Source organism: Corvus hawaiiensis, chromosome 20 (assembly GCF_020740725.1).
Source record: "Corvus hawaiiensis isolate bCorHaw1 chromosome 20, bCorHaw1.pri.cur, whole genome shotgun sequence".
In the NCBI taxonomy this organism is placed as follows: Eukaryota; Metazoa; Chordata; class Aves; order Passeriformes; family Corvidae; genus Corvus; species Corvus hawaiiensis.
In genome coordinates, this window is record NC_063232.1 from 367,120 (window position 1) to 387,119 (window position 20,000).

At 52.2% G+C, this 20,000-nt stretch overlaps 1 protein-coding gene across 8 annotated transcripts in view; it reads right to left on the bottom strand.

Moving 5' to 3' along the window:
- Nucleotides 1–7,115: 7,115 nt before the first annotated feature.
- RAP1GAP2 (RAP1 GTPase activating protein 2) overlaps nt 7,116–20,000 on the bottom strand; it is a 58,653-nt gene continuing 45,768 nt past the window's right edge. For 6 of the 8 annotated variants that reach the window (XM_048324331.1, XM_048324327.1, XM_048324325.1 and 3 more), the window contains 13 exons: nt 19,355–19,484; nt 19,004–19,159; nt 18,259–18,330; nt 17,766–17,852; nt 17,398–17,532; nt 15,280–15,417; nt 14,776–14,894; nt 14,523–14,636; nt 13,946–14,063; nt 13,278–13,404; nt 12,006–12,085; nt 11,803–11,838; nt 7,116–11,063 (listed from right to left, as the gene is read on the bottom strand). In XM_048324331.1, coding sequence (XP_048180288.1) covers nt 11,830–11,838; nt 12,006–12,085; nt 13,278–13,404; nt 13,946–14,063; nt 14,523–14,636; nt 14,776–14,894; nt 15,280–15,417; nt 17,398–17,532; nt 17,766–17,852; nt 18,259–18,330; nt 19,004–19,159; nt 19,355–19,484 — 1,285 coding nt within the window. In that variant the 3' untranslated portion in view covers nt 7,116–11,063; nt 11,803–11,829. The remainder of the gene's footprint in view (nt 11,064–11,802; nt 11,839–12,005; nt 12,086–13,277; nt 13,405–13,945; nt 14,064–14,522; nt 14,637–14,775; nt 14,895–15,279; nt 15,418–17,397; nt 17,533–17,765; nt 17,853–18,258; nt 18,331–19,003; nt 19,160–19,354; nt 19,485–20,000) is intronic. The other 2 variants (XM_048324328.1, XM_048324326.1) reach the window with 2 other exon arrangements.

A 20,000-nucleotide genomic window follows, 5' to 3' on the forward strand; every position in this document is an offset into this window, starting at 1 on the left:
TATAGGTTGCAGTGACCTCTGTGATTTTTCCTTCATGTCCCCTCACAGCTGCAGAGTGGGGTTTGCTCTGGTCCATCTCATCTCCCCCTCCAGTCCAGGCAGCCACCTCAGGAGATCGGTGGAGCCAGGGACACATCTCTTGCCTGGGTTGCTGTAAGAGCAAACAACAGCCCAGAAGCGCCCATTGCCCCAGCCCAGGGGCATTGAGACCCCCTGGTCGCAGAGCCCCCCACCCTCCTGTCCTCCCCACCTCAGCCCTTTGCCACCAGTCCCTCAGGCTGTCAGAAGGAGGATGCTGGGCTTGCAGGGAACCTCCTCTCGGCACCTCCCCATGACATGGCACAGCTGCTTCCCTGCCAGAGCAAGGGCACTGCATGGCAAGATGATGCCATTCAGTGCTGGACTGATTTCGGGGGATTTTTTTCATCACTCTCAGTGTTGCTAGGCTGCTGACACACGGCGGCTCCACAGCCAGCATGTTCGGCAGATGAACTGTCCCTTCAGCTCATTCCAGGGTGAAACACTGTCACTTTTCCCTTTTGCATATGCAGCACGCACTGGGGAGTTCAGGTCTGTGCACAACAGATTTATTCAACAGTAATCGTTTCATTTCTGCAAAGGAAATATGTTCCACTGTTCCTGCAGCTGACAGGCTCTGGCATCAGTTGGAGGCTGAGGCTACAAAAGGAGGGGGAATATGTTTATGGGATGAACCACAGCTGTTTGCAGTACTCCTCTGCCCTAGCAATTATTTTAATAGAAAGAATTCCTGGAGGGTTATTTGGCTTCACACGGTGCACGTCGTGTTCACAGCCACTAGTTCAGGTATCAGGGGAAAGCACCTCTGAAGACAGTTCTGGTCCTGTAAAACACTTTTTTAAAAGGCAGCAGGTTGAATGCTGCAGCCCGCTCACACACCAGAAGATACTTGTTCCCATGGGTAGCACAAGAAATGATAGGAAAACTGGTACATTTACATAATCTGCATTATCATAAAGTTGTTTACCAGCATTGCTGAGCTGCCCAGCACTCCCAGGGTGTTAGAAGAGGTGCTGCCCAATGCAGCCAATGCTGTCTAACTTGGAGATACTGAAAAGGTGAGCAAGACCTTTTCCTGCAGAAAAGGTGAATCACCTGGCTCCATACATTTTTCCCTGAGGGAGAAGAGGTAGGACCTCCCCAGCTTGTTCAGGGTGCAGTAGTTTGCATGGGTGCCTTTTCTGCCCCTGTAGGGCAGTTCCTGGAGGGAGAGTCTCAGGCCAGGCTGGCTGTAGGAGTGCAAAAGGAAGTACTTGCTCCAGTGCTGTATTTCCACGATAAACTGGAGTCTATTTGAAATTCAGCAGCATCGTGTGAATGTGTTGCTGCTTTGCCTCAAAAATAATCAGTCAAGACAGTCCTCAGACACTGCTGCTCATTAAATAAAACACTCAGATTCCTCCCTGAAGGGGGAGGCTCCTCAGGGACTGGCACTATTTTAGCCTGCTTGCCATCTGAGGGCTTTAAAATACTTCAGAAGCATTAATTAAGTCTCAGGACATGCCTATAAGATGGAAGTTTAGCGTTTACTCAGCAGTGAGCAACACTGGGGCTGCAGGCTGGGGATGCTCCAGGACTGTGGAAGTCTGGATCAGGTACTGTGAATCTCGGAGCATCAGCTGGTGCCAGCACAAGGGGAAGGAGAGTTCCCAAGCTGCAGCTCCTGCCCTGACCCGCTCGTGGGGCCAGGCTGGCCTTGCAGAGGAAGGTGTGTTCCCAGGTGGGGATGCTCTGCTCGGGAGTGCCAGCTCAGGATGGCTGCCCTGCTGCTCAGCCACAGCTGCCAGTGTGGCATTCCCAAGCCTGCACTGTTTTGATTAGCACTGGCAAACACCCGTGTCCCTCACTGAAAGCATCTCACACAGACATTGGGATCAGGTGGCTTAATGAGAAAATGAGTAAATCCCTTCCTGGATTTTTACATTCAAACCAGCTGTCCAAAACATGAGATATCTGAATTCCTTATAGCTTTGGGATGTTAGACTCTGTTTTGTCTCTGAAAATGCCCATCTTTCAGTGCACAGGAGAGCTCTAGCTGTTCATCCCACCATCCATCAACAGGACTTTAGTCACTCACTTATGAATGTATAAATGGAAGTTAAATGCTTTAATACTTCTGTGGAAGTAGCTTTAAGAGAGTATATAAGAGAGTATATGAGTAAATAAAATATGCCAGGTGATGCTTCAGAAAGTTGTCCAAAAAAAAAAGAAAAACTGAACAAATATCCTGTAACTCAAAGGGGAAACAGGTAAGGATTTGTGTCACCAAACAGTGCTGTTCACATACAGAAATGCCATTTCTTACCTGGAGAATTAGATGAGAAGTTCAGTGATTTTTGTCAGTGCCTTTCATTTCTCTGCAGAGAATATTAGCACACTGCTACTGACAGAACGTCAATAATGGGGGATGTAAACACTTCTGAAGCGTTAATTCTCTCAGCATTGTGAGATCCAACATATGCATCATCACTGTATGTCAGCAAGGGATAATGTGAGCAGGCACCACAGACTAAAATACAACAGTGGAATCTGCTTCTGAAAGAGATTTCCATGTGAGAACAGACAAGGTTTCAGCAGTTTCCCGTAACAACACCATGGCCTGACACAGCTCCTCGTGCTGGAATCTGCCTTTGTCACAAACAGCTTTGCAATAAATGCACGTGGTGTGGATGGGCACAGCCCTGTGGGTCAAGCGGTCAGTGGCCATGGGAAGGGAAAAGGCAAATGGGGAAGTCAGTGTCATTTAACTGTCACAAACTATGCAAACTCACCCAGAGCAGCACTGGAGGCAGCTTTCCCTGACTCTCCAGGGCAGGCTTGGTTTTGACCTGTAGTCTGGATGCCCCAATCATTTGGGCCTTATGAATACTTAATTCCCCACTTAATTGCTTCAGTGGCAAGCAGCTTTCCCTTACTGCACTTCTTTCACCCCAGAATGAGGTTAAAGAAGGAAAAAATGGTCTCCTGGATCATCCTCTGGCCACAGAACACAGGCTTCTGTTTGGTATCGTACAGTGATCTCTGACTCTCTAACAAGAGCTGGGTAAGAGGGTGAACAATGTGTCTCTATCTGCCTTCCATGTGTTTATCCAGGACATGACTAGATCTGGGCAAATGATTATGCACAAACGTTTCTTTTTTTTTTTTTTTTTTTTTTTTGAGTCTTGACCATTTTCTCACTCCTTTTGCCTGAGGTTTTAACTCCCATAACTTTATTTTACCAGCTCCGTTTACTATCAGAGAATTCACTGAAGCAGCAAATTATACATTATTGGAGATTATTCACCGAGAGTGAAGTGATAAATGAATAATTAATTATCATTGTTAGCACTGTCGCCCTGTGGGTCTCTGTGAAATCAGGACCCTATTGCTTTAGGTACTGTACTAACAAATACAGTTCTTTCTCCCAAAGGGCTCAGCCTGGAGAGGTGACACAGCTCAGGGGAAAGGGTAAAGAGATGTGTGTTGGGCTGAGGCAGCACTTCAAAGCCCGGTGGATTCTGCCCTGAAATGCCCAGAGGTTCCCTCATTTCCTTTGTGTGTTGGGTTGGAAGGATGCTTCCCACTCTCCTGGTGAGCTCATCCTCACATTCCTGTGACGACAAACACCAACCCTCTTACTCTCCTGTCACTAACTAGCACCTCTTGCAACACTACTGATTTTTCTGTGGCCATGTCATTTCTTGGGCCTATTCTGATCTTTGGCTCAGAGGTTTTTTGAGCCTCAGCTCCGACTTCTAAGTCAGGAAGGTGAAACACAGGTGCTGAAGCTGCTAGGGAGAAGGCAGGAAGGAGCAAAAACTCCCCAGTTTCCTCCCTCCTGCCAGGGCTGCAGTTTGCAGAAGGTGATCAGTATGATGTATAACTGTGGAACTCCCCCAAAGCACACACAAATAAAACAGGGAACGGGCTGTAAAATACGTTGGAGCTGGAAAATGAATGATCTCTGTCAACTATTTAAAAGCAATCCAGTAATGTGAACAATCAGAAGTGAAGGAAAATCAATACACTTTTCATGGCACAGAAATGGAAAATAAGTGGGATTTTACTCCTGCAAAATCCATGCAAACAAAACCCAACAAATTAATTCTGCTTTTCAATGAATGTGGTCGTGTCTTCAGCAGCAGAACCACCTCCCAGAGTGCTTTCTTCAGCCCCAGCAGTGTGCCAGTGATGTGGCAGAAATCCCCACTGGTGTCAGTGGTACATGACAGAGAATTGTGAACAATCGTGTGCTATTCCCAACACATTTAATTTGTTGAACAAATAATTCCTCTAGGAAAGCTTCAATGAAAGCAAGCAGAGAGACAATAGAGCACAGCAGATACAGCCCAGTCCCTACTTCTGCACCCAAAATTCAGACAAAGCAGCAGAGCAAAGCAAAGCATCGCGGTCCCTGTCGGACAAGTGGAGGCGTGATTAGAGTGTCCCGAGGTGGCCATTCCTACGCTCCAAATTTCAGCCAGCTTCTGACTTCAGGTAACAGAGGGGAAGTGGCCTTGAGGGTAAAGGAAGAATTTCCTGTAGCAGCTCTTTAAAATGGCAGCATTTGGCAAAGTTGTAAAGGAAACATTGGTGGCACTATGAACACAAACGCCTTTTGCAGCAGCTGCTCCAGCCCTAAGCAGCAGCTACTGTGGGACATGAATCTGAGGTCTCCCGCAGCATCTCCGACATTGCAAAGAAAGAAAGATTTTTTTCCCATTTAGTCAAGCTTGTAAGCTCTAAGCTCCTACGACTGTTTGTTTATTTTTAGGTTACCTTCAGCGCCGGTGCTCCGTAGGCTCGGGTTTGTGTCTCCGCCGAGGCGATGCCGCCGCTCTGCGGTCCCGCGCGGAGCCGACACATCCCGGGGCTCCGGGGCCGCGTCCAGCGAAGCACGTCCCGTTCAACCCCTTTGCATCTCTCCTGCTGCCCACAGAGCTCAGATCAGCCGAAAGAGCCCTTCCTCCTGCTACTGGTGAGCTGGACTCAGGTCCCGCACTTTCGCCGGAGGGGCTGAGACGATCGCGCATCGAGGGACCTGCACAGTGAGGAGACGGCTCTTGGTGGCTTGGCCAGGGACACGAGTGCACCCAGCAGCTCGCTCCTCGGAAAGGAGACAGCGCTGGTCAGCTCTCAGTGTTAAGGACTGTGTCTCACTATCCTGACAATTCAGATCAGACCCCATTTCATCTGTGGGGCTCAGACATTTTAGGTGTGTTCTGCGGTAACTGCGTCACCTGGTAAATCAGCCCACAGCAAGAGGCAGAACGGGACCTCATGGACTGCGAGAGAGGGAGCACTCCTGTTGCCAGGTGTTCTAACAAGGTGTTACCCAGACACAAGCCTGTTTGTAAAGGCAAGCAGATGATTACACTTCATTCCTGTATTTCCAGTGCCACCTTCTGTACAAAAGAGGAAACCTCTGAGCTCAGCAGCTCTGAGGAGTGAAACTGGAAAATTCTTCCCCCACCCACGTGGAGACTCAGTCACTATTGAAATTAAACACTGAAGGATTTACATTTTCAGTAGCTCAACAGAACACTGAGTTGTGTGCTCGAGACACCCACAGGTGCCAAACCCTTCTAATTTTACAAAGAAAGTACATCAGCCTCACTTTGTCATAAATTCGTGCAGTTTCTGAGATGGGATATAGTGGGTTAGAGAAATAAACATCCACTATTATAAAAAAAAGTAAAGCATACGTCTGGCTATAAATATCAAAACCTCATGTCAAATAAATTCACAAGGCCATGATTAAAGTATGTGATCGGGGATAGTTGTTTTTCTTCTCTGAGTCATCCTGAGCCTTTCCCAGAGATTTTCAGTCTGAGACTGCTGTGGGGTTGCAGCATCCTGGCTGTGCCATGGAACACTCACCTCATCCTTGAAGACTACGCTGCATCCAACCACAAATAACTGCAGTAAACATCTACTCTGAATAGTTTTTTTATATTGTATCAAGCGCTTGCAGGCCTAAAAAAAAAACAAAACCAAAGCCAAAACCAAGTTGGATTTTCTTGTCCCTAAGTCCAATTTCAAATACTAAGACCAAACCTGGTTTTTATCAGTTGATGCCTTGCTTGGGTAAGCCACACAGAGCCATTGTCAAAGCTGGGTCCAGACCAGTAGCTTTGCAGAGCTGCATCCCTGGAAGTGTTCAAGGCCAGACTGGATGCAGCTTTGAGCACCCGAGTCTAGTGGAAGATGTCCCTGCCCTATCAGGGGGTGAATAGGTGATCTTTAAACTTCCCTCCTAACCCAAAGTATTCTGTGATTTCATTCTTCCTTCTACTTTCCTACTGTGCCTAGAAAATAACTTGATTACTTGATTAATTTCATTCAGGAGGTTTTCCACTAAGCACTATTCAGCATGATTATCTGGTACCTCCAGACTTTCATTAAAGAGACAGACAAGGTCTTATCATCTTCTCTAATAGCTGCCCCATGCTGCCCTGCCAGATCTGATAAGCTCCGAAGATGATTTGGAACAGCCTTAGAACCTCCAACCATTTTTAATTGGGGTCAGTGTCTTCACGTCTGCAGATGCTCCTGTGACTGAATGATCAAATTACTGTGGGATCAGGATGAGCAGTCCGTGGCACAGTGAGCATCCCTGCAGGAGACAGAGAAGGTGCTCAGACAGCAAAGTCATCCTCCTGACCACTGGCAGGTGAGCACTGGGCAGCACCCCTGAGTCCTCAGTTCTGGCTCTGGTCACACCTGCAATTCGCTGGCAGAATCAGCCAGGGACTCTGCTCTGAAGGCTGTGGAAAGCTGGAACTGAGGAGCTGGAGAGATAAAAACCCAGTTTCCTTGTTAGCTTACCCGGGATGTCCAGAGGCAGTGGCGATGCCGGAGCCTGATGGCCTGAGGGAAGGTCAGCTGGTGTGGACAGAAGGAATTGTTGATGGAACTGTGCTCCAATATTCCTCTGCTTCCACTGCCGCAGAGTTTGACTTCATGTGAGCTCTCCCAGGCTCCCACTGCCATGGCTCAGCCTGGTTCCATGCCCCTCACCTGGTTTTCAAAGGAATGTTCCCAAAAAGCTCCTCTAAAGCTGTCACTACATGGCCACACACAGAGAGTACATATATGGACACAAAATATGTTATTTATTGTGAATTTTGCAAAGACACATTTAAGCAACAAAATATACATTTGTGAACCTTTAGTTTTATACATAACAATCTGCTACCATAGCAATAAATTAAATATACATTATTTACAACAGACATAGGTCACCAGAAACTACAAAGCACCGCCTCTCTACATCAAAAATAAACTTTGTCAGATACATTTCTTCAAGATTTATTTTCACTCTATAAACTCTCTTCACATTCTCTGATATAAATCCAGCATTTCCCTTTGCAGGACATACGCAGTGCTACATTCATTGAACACGATGAAAGCATGCTGGGGGCTGGGGGCAGGGGCTGGAGCGTCAGCGGAGCAGCGAGAGCGCAGGTGGGACCTGCAGAGGGGCCGGGCTCTGCCCTGGCTTTGGGAGTGGTGCCGGCACTGAGCACCTCCCGCAGCCAAGAGATCCCAGCCCCAGGCACAGCCCATTTGTGGCAGCAACATCTCTTGGCCCCTGACCTGCCATTCCTGAAGACCCTCAAAACGCTGGAAAGAAACTGAGCTTGTGCTTAGGATCCCCTGCTTCCCTCAGAAAAAAGCACTTCTGTGTTGTGCTTAGGTGTAACCACCCTGTGCTTGGCTCTGTGGGGTTTCAAGAAGATGCAAGTACGTGCCAAGTGCTTTCCTGAATGGAAGCCCAGCCAGAGCAGCAGCTCACTGCCAGCCCTTGGCAGCTGCACACCAGCCCCTGATGGAGGGGATGCTGGTGGAGGGGATGCTGGTGGAGGGGAAAGGGTCCCAGTCCGCTCTGCACGACGACTCAGAGCCAGCGGCACCAGTGCTGGAGATGTGGACCTGCACCCGACCTGCCACTGCCTCTCACCAAGCCCATGGGCTGGTCTGAGCCAAGGGGCAGCTGGGGTGCAGCAGGAACAAGTGGGGGACCGAAACCCTGGCAGGAAGGGGAGCAGCCCCTTGCAAGAGAGACCTTCCCACACAGCGGGGGCTTCCCCATCATCTCCCCAAGGCGTTTCTGAGCCCCTTCTGCTCCCTCTGCAATGTCACTTCTGAGTATGGCAGAAGTTGTGTGTATGGGAACAGCGGAATCAGAAAGGAAAATGCACTGCCCAATAATTCTAGTGTCAGTTAAGGATCCTTTCTTTTATATATATAAATATATATATGTTATATATATATATATATCCATATATATCTCCCTTTTATGTATGTATAAATGTGTAAGTGTCACTTATAAGCACAAAACACTTTGCAAAATATATACAGGAACACCTTCACCCACTGCTGGAAGTGCAGAAGTGCCCGGGCTGTACCACAAGCACTGCTCAGTCCCAGAACCGGCACGGGACAATCGGGACCCTGCGGGATGGGAGGCGCGGGCCAGCACCGGCAGCTGCGGGGCAGCAGGGGCGGCGCTGGAGCCCGGCCGGGACCGGGGCACCCAAACCGCAGCTGCTGGTAAGGATGTACAGCAGGTTTTAGGCCTTTGGTGAGGAGTGAGTGCTGCTGGATTTGTCCCCCAGAAGCCAAACCTCGTGCCAGACCCGAGGGGGTCCCGGCCCCACAGCCGCTCCAGCGGGCTGGCGCAGGAGAGACAAGTCCAGCGCACTGCAACTCTCCCTGAGGCTTCACACTGCTCTGTTAGTCCCATTTGAATAATTCCCAAATCAATCTAGGTCAAAAAAGGAAAGTCACAGTTTCAAGTGAAAAAAAAAGCAACAAAACAACCAAAAATGGCAAACCAGCTGACAGTAGCCACTGCATCGTCTGCTGAAAGATCTCACGGAGATCAACACCCACGGGAATGACAACATCTACAGAACCGAGTGACTTCTCAGAGGAAAAAGCAAACCCAGAGCAGACCCTGGGAGCAAGTCATTGCACCAGTCAGCGTTTCACCGTGCAGCCTCAGGAAATCAGACCAAAGCTTCTAAGAGGAGGATTGGGGGTGGGTTTGAAAGTGCTACTGAAGCATCATCAGACAAGTGCTGAACAGCAAACTGTGTGATCCTGAGACACCTACAGCTACAGGCTGGGCTGAGCACACTGCAGGCTCCTCTTCCAAAGGAAACTCAAGGCTTAAACTCTATTGAAATGCAACTGGCTGGGAGCAGGAGGGATTGTCCCCATGGGAGTTATTGGTATTTACTAGTCCTACACAGCACTTAGGGCCAGTGAAACCGTTCCCTGCCTTTTCACAATGTGTTCTCCTTATTTAACCTGGTTCCCCTCCCATCAGAGCTACAGCCTTTCCACATGGATTAATTACAGCACGAGCGGAGCACCTATGTGAACCAGATTGTAAGGCTCTCGGAGAGCACCTCCCTGCAGGACCAAGGTGAGCAGAGCAAGTTCTGCTTGGCTTGGCTCGTCTCTGGCCTGGGGAGATGACAGGGAGAAAGGGAGGTGATGGTTGAATCCTATAAGCACTTGCCCCAGAGAGAGGGGAGCAGGAGCAGCCACAGCCACGGCGGCTGCCCAGGGCTGCTCCAGGAGCACAGTTCTGCACCCACCTGCCGAAACAGGCTGTCAGGTACTTTGTGCCTCTTGGAGCACCCGCTGTGTGAAGGTGACTTTGGCACTCAAAGTCCTGTTTTCAGTAGGAATCACAAACTCGAAGAACTGTGTTCACTTGAGACTGAGAACCTGATTTCATGAGGGTTTCCAAAGGTCACAGGCTGGGGGGGGTGGGCAGGGGGAATATCTCTGCAGCATCACAGCCTGTCTTCCAGAAAATGGGTAAGGGAAATCTATGAGCAATGTGAAATTTGTGGACAGGCTTCAGGGAACTTCACACAAAGTTCCATAAAAGAGCAAAAGGATTTCTTGGCATGTTGAGAGAGGTATTTTCTGGGAAAGGGCATTATGGAAAAGTTACCTTGCAGAATCTATAATCCTTTCAGAATAACAAGAGCTTGCTCAAAAGCAGCAGGACAGACTCTGCAAGGGCTGGAGCAGCCTAATGCCTCCCAAATCACTGGAGTTTTATGCATTTGCTTGCCTGGTGATTCAAGCCATAGGGCAAAGCAGAGCCCACCGGGTAAATCCCCTCTAGTTCCAGTCCTAGTACTCAGAAAAACTAAAGCTGTGATACACCACAGCTTTAGCTTTGGGTCGCCTTTCCCAGGCCTGTGCTCAGTGTCAGGCAGGGACAAAGCAGGGAAGCTGCCAAGGGAGGATGAGCTGGCTGCGGTCCCCAGCTCCACCCCCTGGGCCAAGTCACTGACCTGCCTCTTGTGCAAGAAACTGAACAAGTTTGGAGTAAGGGGCTGCCTCTGCCCCAAGAGTTTTGGGGTGTGGGTAGGAGCTGGGGGATGGCTGGAGAGACACTGCAGACCCCACTCCAGGGAGAGCTGCCCAGGACCCCCCCGGGGAGGTTTTGCCCCACTGCCCCCAGAGAAGAGCAACAGCAAACGAAGGTGGAGGGCAAACTGCCCCAGAGCCACTAACACCTAACTTTGGCCTGACCCCCCACCCTTCAGAAAACAAACATAAACCCCTGTTTCCCCACTGATAACTGCAAATAAAGCATGGAGGGACCTAAACTGTGCAGGGGTCTCTCCTGCTGCCCCTCTGCCCAAACAGAGCTGGCAGGCAACCCAGGGATGGGGGGAATGTACGGTGCCCACCAGCTGCAGCACGTGTGGGCAACCACAGGGTGACCCAGCACAGCACCACAAGGGGACATGACCCTGGTGTGTGCAGCACAGTCAGAGACACGTCCCCCCCTGCACACAGAGCAGGGGCGCAGGGTGTGTGCTGGACAGGGGGACACCAGGTGAGAAGGTGGCTGGTCCCTGTCAGGACAGGACTGTAGCAAGGTGAGAGCTCTTTTCCGGTGTAGCGGGCAGCCGGCAGGTGAGGGCACCTCGCTGCCCACGGCTGGGGCGTGCGTGGTCCCATGGGGTGTTGAAGATTTTTCCCTTTGTCAAAACAAGAATTCTCTGCAAAGAAGAAAAGGATAAAAGTGTCAGGAGAGTGGAAGGAGAATATGCTATGAAGCACCTGTCCCAGGGAGGGAACTGAAGCCACAGCAGTGCCCTTCCCCAAAGCACCAGGCCAGGGTGGGAGAAGGAAACTCAGTGATGAGGTGAAAATCCCAGCTTTTTGAGATCCGTGCTTTCAGAAATGTAAATTTCTCTCATTTCAAGTTCTGTGGGCTCTTCTGCTCAGCTTGGATCTTCCTAATGACACCCTTAATTTCACGGAACAGAAGGAACCCAGGCAAATCCCACTGAGTTCCCTTCACCTCTGCCCATGAAATCCACCTCCTGAATCTTCCGTCTCCCCTTGGGTTTTTGGAATGGGTAAGGGCCTGCACTGCCTTTCCACCCCTGTGCCCAGAGCACAACGCAGTAAACCTGGAGATGGGCACCAGTGTTTGACAAAGATTAACTGGGGAAAATGCAACCTGCTGGGCAGGGGCCCCTCACCCTGGGAGCAGGTGCAGGAGTATGGTGCTCCAGAAAGGAACAGGTAAAGCTACGCAGCAGCACTGGTGGGTGCAGACCTGTCATTTACCCCTGCCCTTTCCCTCCCTCACCTACAGCAGTGTTTACGATGCTCTAAGGTGCAGTATGGATCCCATAAGCAGTAACAAGCAGTGTGAGCAGCTGCGGTTGGCTGAACACAGCTGGCCCCCAAACAGCCTTTTTGCACAAAACAAAACATACCAACACTCACCTGTGACAAGTTCATGACTTCCTCCTGCTAGTGGCTCTATGTGGAAGAACAGAACATGGAGTGGGTTGCAAACAAAGGGGCAAGAAGTCACAAAATCCCTTCCCTTCTCTCCCTCATGGTCCTCAGAGCCACCCCTAGAGCCCAGACCCCCCACGCCAGGCACGGCTGCACAGCAACCCACCAGCAAGAGCCGTGGCACCTACCATGCTGGAGCTGCCATGGCTGAGCTTGTCGAAGCGAAACTTCAGGTTGGACCTTGGAGAGTTTCTGTTCTTTAGATCTGCTGGAGGGAAGGACAAACAAAGAACAAAAATAATAAACTGTGAACAAAAATATTTGCTGTAGTGCCGGCTGCACTCACCCAGCTAGGCACTTTAATAGACTGTCAGGAGTGCTACCAATGTTTAGTCTGCCTTGGCTGAATGTTTGGCAAAAGCTGTACATTAAGTGTTTGCAATGGAACAAATTGAGGCTTAATTACATTTCACAGTCTTTCTCCTGGAAATGCCACTGAAAAGGCTACAAGGAATGACTGATCCATATAATGTATGGGTGGATTTTTATGTTCTTGGCAGGAAAAATACAAAACAAACACTTCAAGCATTAAAAGGGGTTGGTTTAAGGGTTCAGAAAATCACTAATGAAATAAGGAGGAGGGCCTGTGGGGTGCTGAGAGACAAAAAGCCTGCCTGCACTCCATGGTCCCACTTTGCCAGCAACATTCCCAGTTACAGAGCCGTTTGGGTCTGTTTGTGCTTCCTGGCTGTTTCAAAAACAGCTCCTCAGCTGACAGTGTGTTTCCACGTGGATGGTGGTGCCTTGTGGCAGGCTCTCTGTGGCTCAAGGAATCAGAGCCATGGGGATTTGTGGGAGAGGAGTGGCTGCGGCCATCCCCATCTCACTGCACCATCACCACAGGATGCACCAGCAAAGAGCTTTTCTTGCCTGTTTTGCCCTTTTGAATTGCACCTCACTGTGCAAATCATCCGACTGAAATGGATGGAGTTGGTGAGCGGGTTGGCAGGAGAGGAATGGAGCCAAGACCACGGGAAGCTGCTTGTTGATTAAATAATTGTGAGTCATGGCTCGGCCTCTGGAGACAGAGTTTCCACAACTACTGCACATGCCTGTCAGGGGAGACAGAGGGAACAAAGCCACAGCAAGAGCCACCTCTGCGCTCTAATTGAGAAAGGAAACAAATTCCCCATGGAAGTATAGAACTACAGCACATGGGGCCATCCCTCCAGAGCAGCCCTGTCAGGATGGGGCTGCCCCGCACCCCGCGGGTGCCTGTCCCGCCAGGGCGAGCACAGCTGCTGCTTCACCCTGGGACCTGGACAAGGCTGGGAGGGGGCTCCTCCATCCCAGAGCCACAGACCCCATTCCAACCCACCGTTACAGGAACCCAGGGGCTTCGGGTGGCTCCAGGAGTGAAGGTAGAGCCGGTGCCCTCTGCCAGTCTGCCTGCCACCCACCTGTGGGGCTCCTGCTCATGATGACAGGGGTGGCCGTGGCCCCCACGCTGGGGCTCTCACTGCCGGGCGAAGCACTGTAGACAAACACGTCCTGCTTGAACGGCGACGCGGTGGAGGGCTGGCTTCCCTGCTCACAGAGACAGGACATGGCCTTTCCTGCAGTCAGGTCTTCCCCCACGCCCTGCTGATGCCCCACTGCACCCGTGCCCACTGGAGCCCTACCACCAGTTGCTGGTAGGAGAGCTTGTCCTGACGGAGCACCCTACTGGCCTGGGCAGACCGAGCAGTGCCCAGGGCATCCCAAGGCTCGCTGGGGTGTCACAGAATCACAGAATGGTTTGGGTTGGAACAGACCTTAAAGACCACCTAACCAGACCCTCCCTGCCATGGGCAGTGATGCCTTCCACTAGACCAGGCTGCTCCAAGCCCTGTCCAACCTGGCCTTAGACACCTCCAGGGATGGGGCAGCCACAACACCTCCGTGTCCCACCAGGCACTCCAACCCTCCTCCTCCCCACACCCAGAGATGGGCTTAAGCCTCTCCCTGTCAGCAGTGAGGAGGCACCTGGGGGCTGGTGGGCACTTCCCCCCACAGAGCCCAGGGGTCCGGAGGCAGCAGGGAGCTGAGGGGCGTGTGGAATGTCCCGCGGGGAGCGTTCGGTGCCTACCACGCTGTCGTACTCCTCCAGGGTCTCGCTCTCCCCCGCTGTGCTGCTGAAGCTGCTGGTGCTGGAGGAGGAACGGGAGATGTTCGACCGCCCGTTCTCTTTCAGCTTGATAAAAGGCCTAGGGAGAGGCGGAACGGAAGGAAGGGCGCGTGGCTGTCACCAGGGAACTGTGTCCCTTGGACTGTGACAGCGGGACAGACCCTCCTGCACACCCCCGGCGCAAAGTGCTGCCGTAGGAATGAACCTTTTGGGGTGCTGCAGTACATGACCACTTCCAAAGGCGTGGGATAAGGCACTGGGTGGGTGCCCCAGCAGGGAGCCCTAGATCCAGCTGACTTCACCTTGGCAGGGAGGAACAGGCACAGCAGCCTTCTATGCCCTGGGGATGTGGGCAACCTCGGTCAAACGCTGCTTTTTGCTCTTCTTTGTAAAGACCAAAAAGTAGCTGTGCTCATGAATCACCAGACTCTTTTCTCCCTTACTATCAAACTTATGTACAGTACAATTTAGATATGGTTTTGTTTCCTTGATGCCTGTTGAGCTGTGGTGGAAGGAGGACAGGCTCCTTCTGGCTCACCTGTCTTTGTTGGGGCATATTTCAGGGGAGCTGGGGTTGGATGAGGTTTCAGATTTCATCTCTTGGGAAGAATGTCCCAAATCTGGTGTCTTCTGGGCTCCAGAAACACTGTCGCTGAGGGCACAAAGAGACCGGTTGCATGAGTTATACAAGAGTCTTAAAAGGATGGTCAAACTGTACTACCTAACACCAAATATAAACTGTGCGAGAGGCAGATGCTCTACGGGTACCACCACTTTGATGACAAACTTACCACCTTGTCCTGCTCTCGGCCTGGCTCTCCGATGTCGTGTGCAGGCGAGGGAACAGCCCTGACCGGCGCTTGATGGGGCTCCTGGACTGGTTCTTGGCAGCAGCAGCTGGGACAGGGGGCTGAAAACAGAGAACAATCTGGGTTCGAGAGCACAGCTCTCTCCTGGGAGTTCAGATGCTAAACATCCCGCAAGGAACTGTGCTGCCTGCGCATCTGAAAACCACATAATGCCAGAACTTCTTTTCTATCTCCTTTTATTTTGGGGCCAAAACCCCAGGAAGCTTGTTTTCGGTTCTTCCACAAAACGAGCCCAGCTTGAACAAAGCACCCAAACTCACAGCCTGCTCAAGTCTCCACCTCGCCCTTACCCTTGCTCCCCATGCAGGGGACAGCCAGGCTGCATCAGTGGAACACAGTGCCCCACCGGGCTGTAGAGGGGTGGGCACAGGAAGGAACAGTGGGACAGAGGGACAGTGGGACAGAGGGACATGTGGACATGCTCACCGAGAAGGTGGTCTTGGTCACCTCGCCACTGTTGTGTGCAATGCCCCCACTGAGGCTGCCTGGGATGCCACTGCCGTGGTGCTTCTTCTGGCTGCCCACCATCGTCTCCATGGAGTGGCTGCGCACCCGGATGGCTCTCTGTGGCAGAGGGGACAGGGGACAGCAGGTCATCACCACCCCGCGGGGTGCTGTCCCCAGAACTTCTCCCCAGCTTCAGGTCTTTCCCAGGCACATGGGAGAGCAACCTGCCTATGCCTCCCCAAGAGCAAGCACACCCCAATAACAGCATGACTGGTGACATCAGCCCTGGCAGGTGTAGCTGAGCATGGGCTGTCCTTGGGGAGCCCCACAGCCACCACAGGATCAGATTTTCCCCCCACTGGTCTGTGATATCGAGGACTACAGCTACAGGACCAGGAGATACAGACACGAGCCCCAAGCCCTGCCTCCTCCCTGGCCAACCTCACAGACCCCTCGGCAGGAGTGGGGACCACAGCCACGCCATAAGACATGGCACACCTTCCATAATTCTCCCTGGACTCAGGGAGGACAGATCATGTGGAGCCTCCTGCCTTTCTTGCACCTCTCCTGCACCTCTCCAGCCTGCCCCGAAACAGCCCCTGAGCTGGAGGCTTCACAGCCACATAAAAGTGCTTCTGTTCTTCAGCAAACTACTGCTTGAGAATACATTTAGCCTGAACTGCTGCTTCTGGTTTGGTCAATCCACTTCTGGAAGGGACTGGAGGTGAGCTGTGCAGCACTGGCCCCACGACAGGCGCGGACTCTCCTTGCTCCCTTCAATCTTCCTTTCTCCCTGTCAAGCAGCCTCCTTCTCTCACTCCTCACATCAGCTACATTCCCCATTCTCTTCTCAGCTATTCCCTCAGCCATGGCTGCTGCTCCTACAGCCCCTGAATCCCAGCCCAGGCTAAAGAGTAAATGAGTCATGGCAGGTCAAATTCCTGGAGGTGCCAGCACTGCATCTGCAGCATACAGGCTGTTTGCTGCTGGCTGCGGGGTCATGGAGCCACAGGTGGACCCACACCAGGGTAAGAGGAAGCTGCAGCCCTGAGCTCTCACCAAGCCTCCAGTGCTGAAGACCACAGCCCCAACAGCCCCTCCTGCCCATCCAATAACAAACATCAAGCAAGAGTCCATCAGACTGGATTTATTGGGGTCAGCAGCAATTCATACACAATTTGACGTTGTTCGTAGGTAAAAGTGACCAGTTGCTTTGCTGCAAAGCAGCACCCACAGGCACTCACACTCTGCAGGCTCCTGCCCTGGGCTGTGGAACTCTGCAAGGTTCCCCAACACCCCAGCCCACCTCTCAGAGAGAGGTGCCTTTGTTTGTCACTCACTCAGAGCCCAGCAGAACTGAGCTCTGCTCGCCTCTGAGAACTGGTCCCCCGGTCACCTGGCCAAGGGGCTGGGTCTGTAGGCCGGGTCGCAGGTGCAAGGCAGCAGGCAAAAAGATACCGTGGGGACCAGGTCTCAGCCCTTCCAGCCCTCCTTTACCGTCTGTCCCCCCGGTCACTCCGACAGCACACGGTGCAGGACGTAAGCCAGCAGGCAGCCCAGCAGCGCGGGCCCCAGGCGTCCGGGCAGGCGCAGCCTCACACCGACCACGGGCCTCACCTCCCACCCCAGCACTGCCTGCAATGCCAAGAGAGCACAGTCTGTCTCCTGGCACACACAAAGTGTGCCAAAACGTGACTGTTTAACCTCATTGTCGAGACCCTGACGTGAATGCTGTGATGTATGACTGACTGCACAGCAGTTCCATTCCTACACGTCTCACACTGGAACAGGACACATCTGAGCTTCTGCAGCGGGGCCTGGGGAGCTGTGCACCCCTCCTCCATGGCCCCATCCTCCAGGTACAGGATGAGGTGACTCATCCACCAGTGCTCACTTCTCCATGCTATAGGAATAACCGTGCCTGAAATAACTGCAGGAGCTGTCCCAGTACAGTCGCAGGCTGAGCAGGCAGTGGTGGCAGCAGCCCCCACCTCCTCTTGCCACCCTACCCTCAGGGGACTCCTCTTGTCCCCCAACATGTTCCTTGCCAGCCCCAGGTGCATTTTAGCTCTGCTGTTGGCAAGGGCAGGGCTTTACCTTGAAAGACTCCAGAAAGCCTCCATGACCCCCATTCTCCAGCTTGTCCTCCTCGGGCCCCAGCCCCAGCATGGTCTGTGTGTGCCCATGGAGCTCATCATGAAGGTTGTCCAACAAGGCTGCCCGTGTCCGGTCCTGCAGGAGAAACAAGGCACTCAGCCAGGGGCTCCAAGGGAGGAGCAGTGGCACCGGTCCACGTGACAGCCAGCTCATCCATCCTCGAGGGCAGTGCTTGCCCCGTGGTCACCATGCTCTCTCGTCCCTGCCAGCACTGACCCAGTTCAACAGGGAAAGGTGGCTTTGAGGAGGAATAGGAGAGCTCCCCAAACCTGCCGCTGCTCCAGGCAGGGACACGTGGGCAGCGTTACCTCCAGCTTCGCAAACTTGTCGGACTTGCAGCAGGCGTTCTCGGCATTGATGAGCTTGGTCAGCAGGAACTCCCGGAACTCAGGGCTCTGCAGGGAGACAACCAAGGTGGAAAACACACCATTTTTGTAAGACTCTCTGTATCTCTGGTACCACAGCTGTACCAATCCAAAACCCAAGCTCACAGCACCCGGCAGCCCCTACAGGTGTGGAAGCATTGGTGGAAAACCCCAGATGGGTTTGAGGCGCCCTCCTGCACCAACACAGGTGCCTCAGCACCAGAGCCACTGCTGCCGCCTGGCACAAGTAATACCATGCAGTGGTGTATGGCCACTCACCCTACCATAAACACCAGGGGCCTCATTGGAAACCAAAATCAATGCAGATCAATCCCAGAAGTCCTGTTTTCCCCAAGCTGGTGTGCTTGGAAACATCTCGGACATGCACATCTACTTTTTTTACAGCTTGGAACATGCCTCCCTCTTCAGCTCCTACCTTCTGGAACACCGGCGGGCTCGGCAGGGGTGGGCCAAAGGAGGGAACGTCTTCCCGGGCTGTGACTGATACCTGAGGAGTCAAGAGACACGTTATTCCCACGGGTGCAGCAGGATAACAGGGTTTATGCTACCCAGGTGATACATCAGACAGGCGTGAACTGTTCCAAGGCACATTCAAACACTGAGGACCACCAAAACTCATTAACAAATGAGCTGTTATACAAACATGTACTTTATGCACTGATGTCTGTATGCACACAAGGTGTGTAACAGTGCACACGTAATACACCTGTGTGCGCACGTGTGTGTGTTCAGCACTCAGATACGAGTCCCCACGAGGCCTAACACTGACTGCATCACTGAGCACAGGGTGGGTGCTGGGCAGCTGCCTCCAGACCTCGGTCTGGGATCGTCAAATTACGGAATGGTTTGGGTTGGATGGGACATTAAGGGTCATTCAGTCACACCACTCTTGCCATAGGCAGGGACACCTCCCACTATCCCAGACTGCTCCAAGCCCTGCCCAACCTGGCCTTGAACACTTCCAGGGACCCAGGGGCAGCCACAGCTTCTCTGGGCAACCTGTGCCAGGGCCTCACCACCCTCACAGGGAAGAACTTCCTCCTAATCTCTAATCTAACCCTTCCTGGTGGGAAGTCATTCCCCCTTGTCCTGTCACTCCATGCCCTTGTCAAAAGATGCTGAAGCAAAAATGGGTACGTGCACATTGGGGCTGCCCTCACCTTGTACGCCGTATTATCTGCCTCGGGGTTTTCCACCTGCACCACAATGTAGGCATGCAGGAAGTTGGAGGCAATCATGTCAGGGACAAATGGTGTGTTCTCCTCTTGGAAGATAATTGCCACAATGTCATTGCCAATGTGCCTCTTCCTCTGGAGCTAAGCGGAAAGGGAGAACACTGGTCAGTAAAACCAGGCAGTTCTGCTCCTGCAGCAAGCGTCAGTCCCAGGCTGGGGAGCCAAGCAGCCACTTCCCACGGTGCCAGGACTTGGCAGTGCCCATGGCATCAGGCAGGGCAGTGTCAGTGCATCCCCACTCAGACCCTTCTGTGCAAGCAACTTCATCTCTCTTACTTGTTGTGTGTCTCCTTCAGTAAAAGGCAGCTTTGTAGAGACATGAAACATTATCTCCCTGTCCCTGAACACCGTGTACACAGACTCCGCTCCCGTCTGCCCATGGCTGACATCCAGGCCTCCTCGAAAACTGGAGATCAAGGGAAAGGCGGAGAGAAACGAAGAGATATTAATTGAAAGCTTCACAGAGAGCACCAGCAGCTGTCAGGGGACAGGCTGATAGAACAGCCCAGTTCATTTATCCTTATCTAGAAGCAAGCAAATGGGAAAGAACAAACCATGCGTCATGTGTTGTAACCAACTATTGCTGCCACCAGCCTGAAATATAGGGTGCACATAAAGCAGAGCTGGTCAGCCAGGGCTGACCACAGCCGTGGGCACTGGCCATGGCCTCATCGTCCCTCACCAGCAGTGGGGGTCTCCCCCCACACTGTGGCCACTGCAGCGACCACCCCGGAGGCACCCGCGGCTGAGCCACGACACCGGGCACAGCACATTTCCACAGACTTCCTTCCATCTATGGCTGAATATAGCCAGATTTTATCACAACCTCAAATCTGCAGAAAAAGAAGTTTTTCTCTCTTGGCAGCTCTGCTTTTTTTTTTTTAACTCCCCCAGCCTTGAAAAACAAGCCAAAGCTATATTT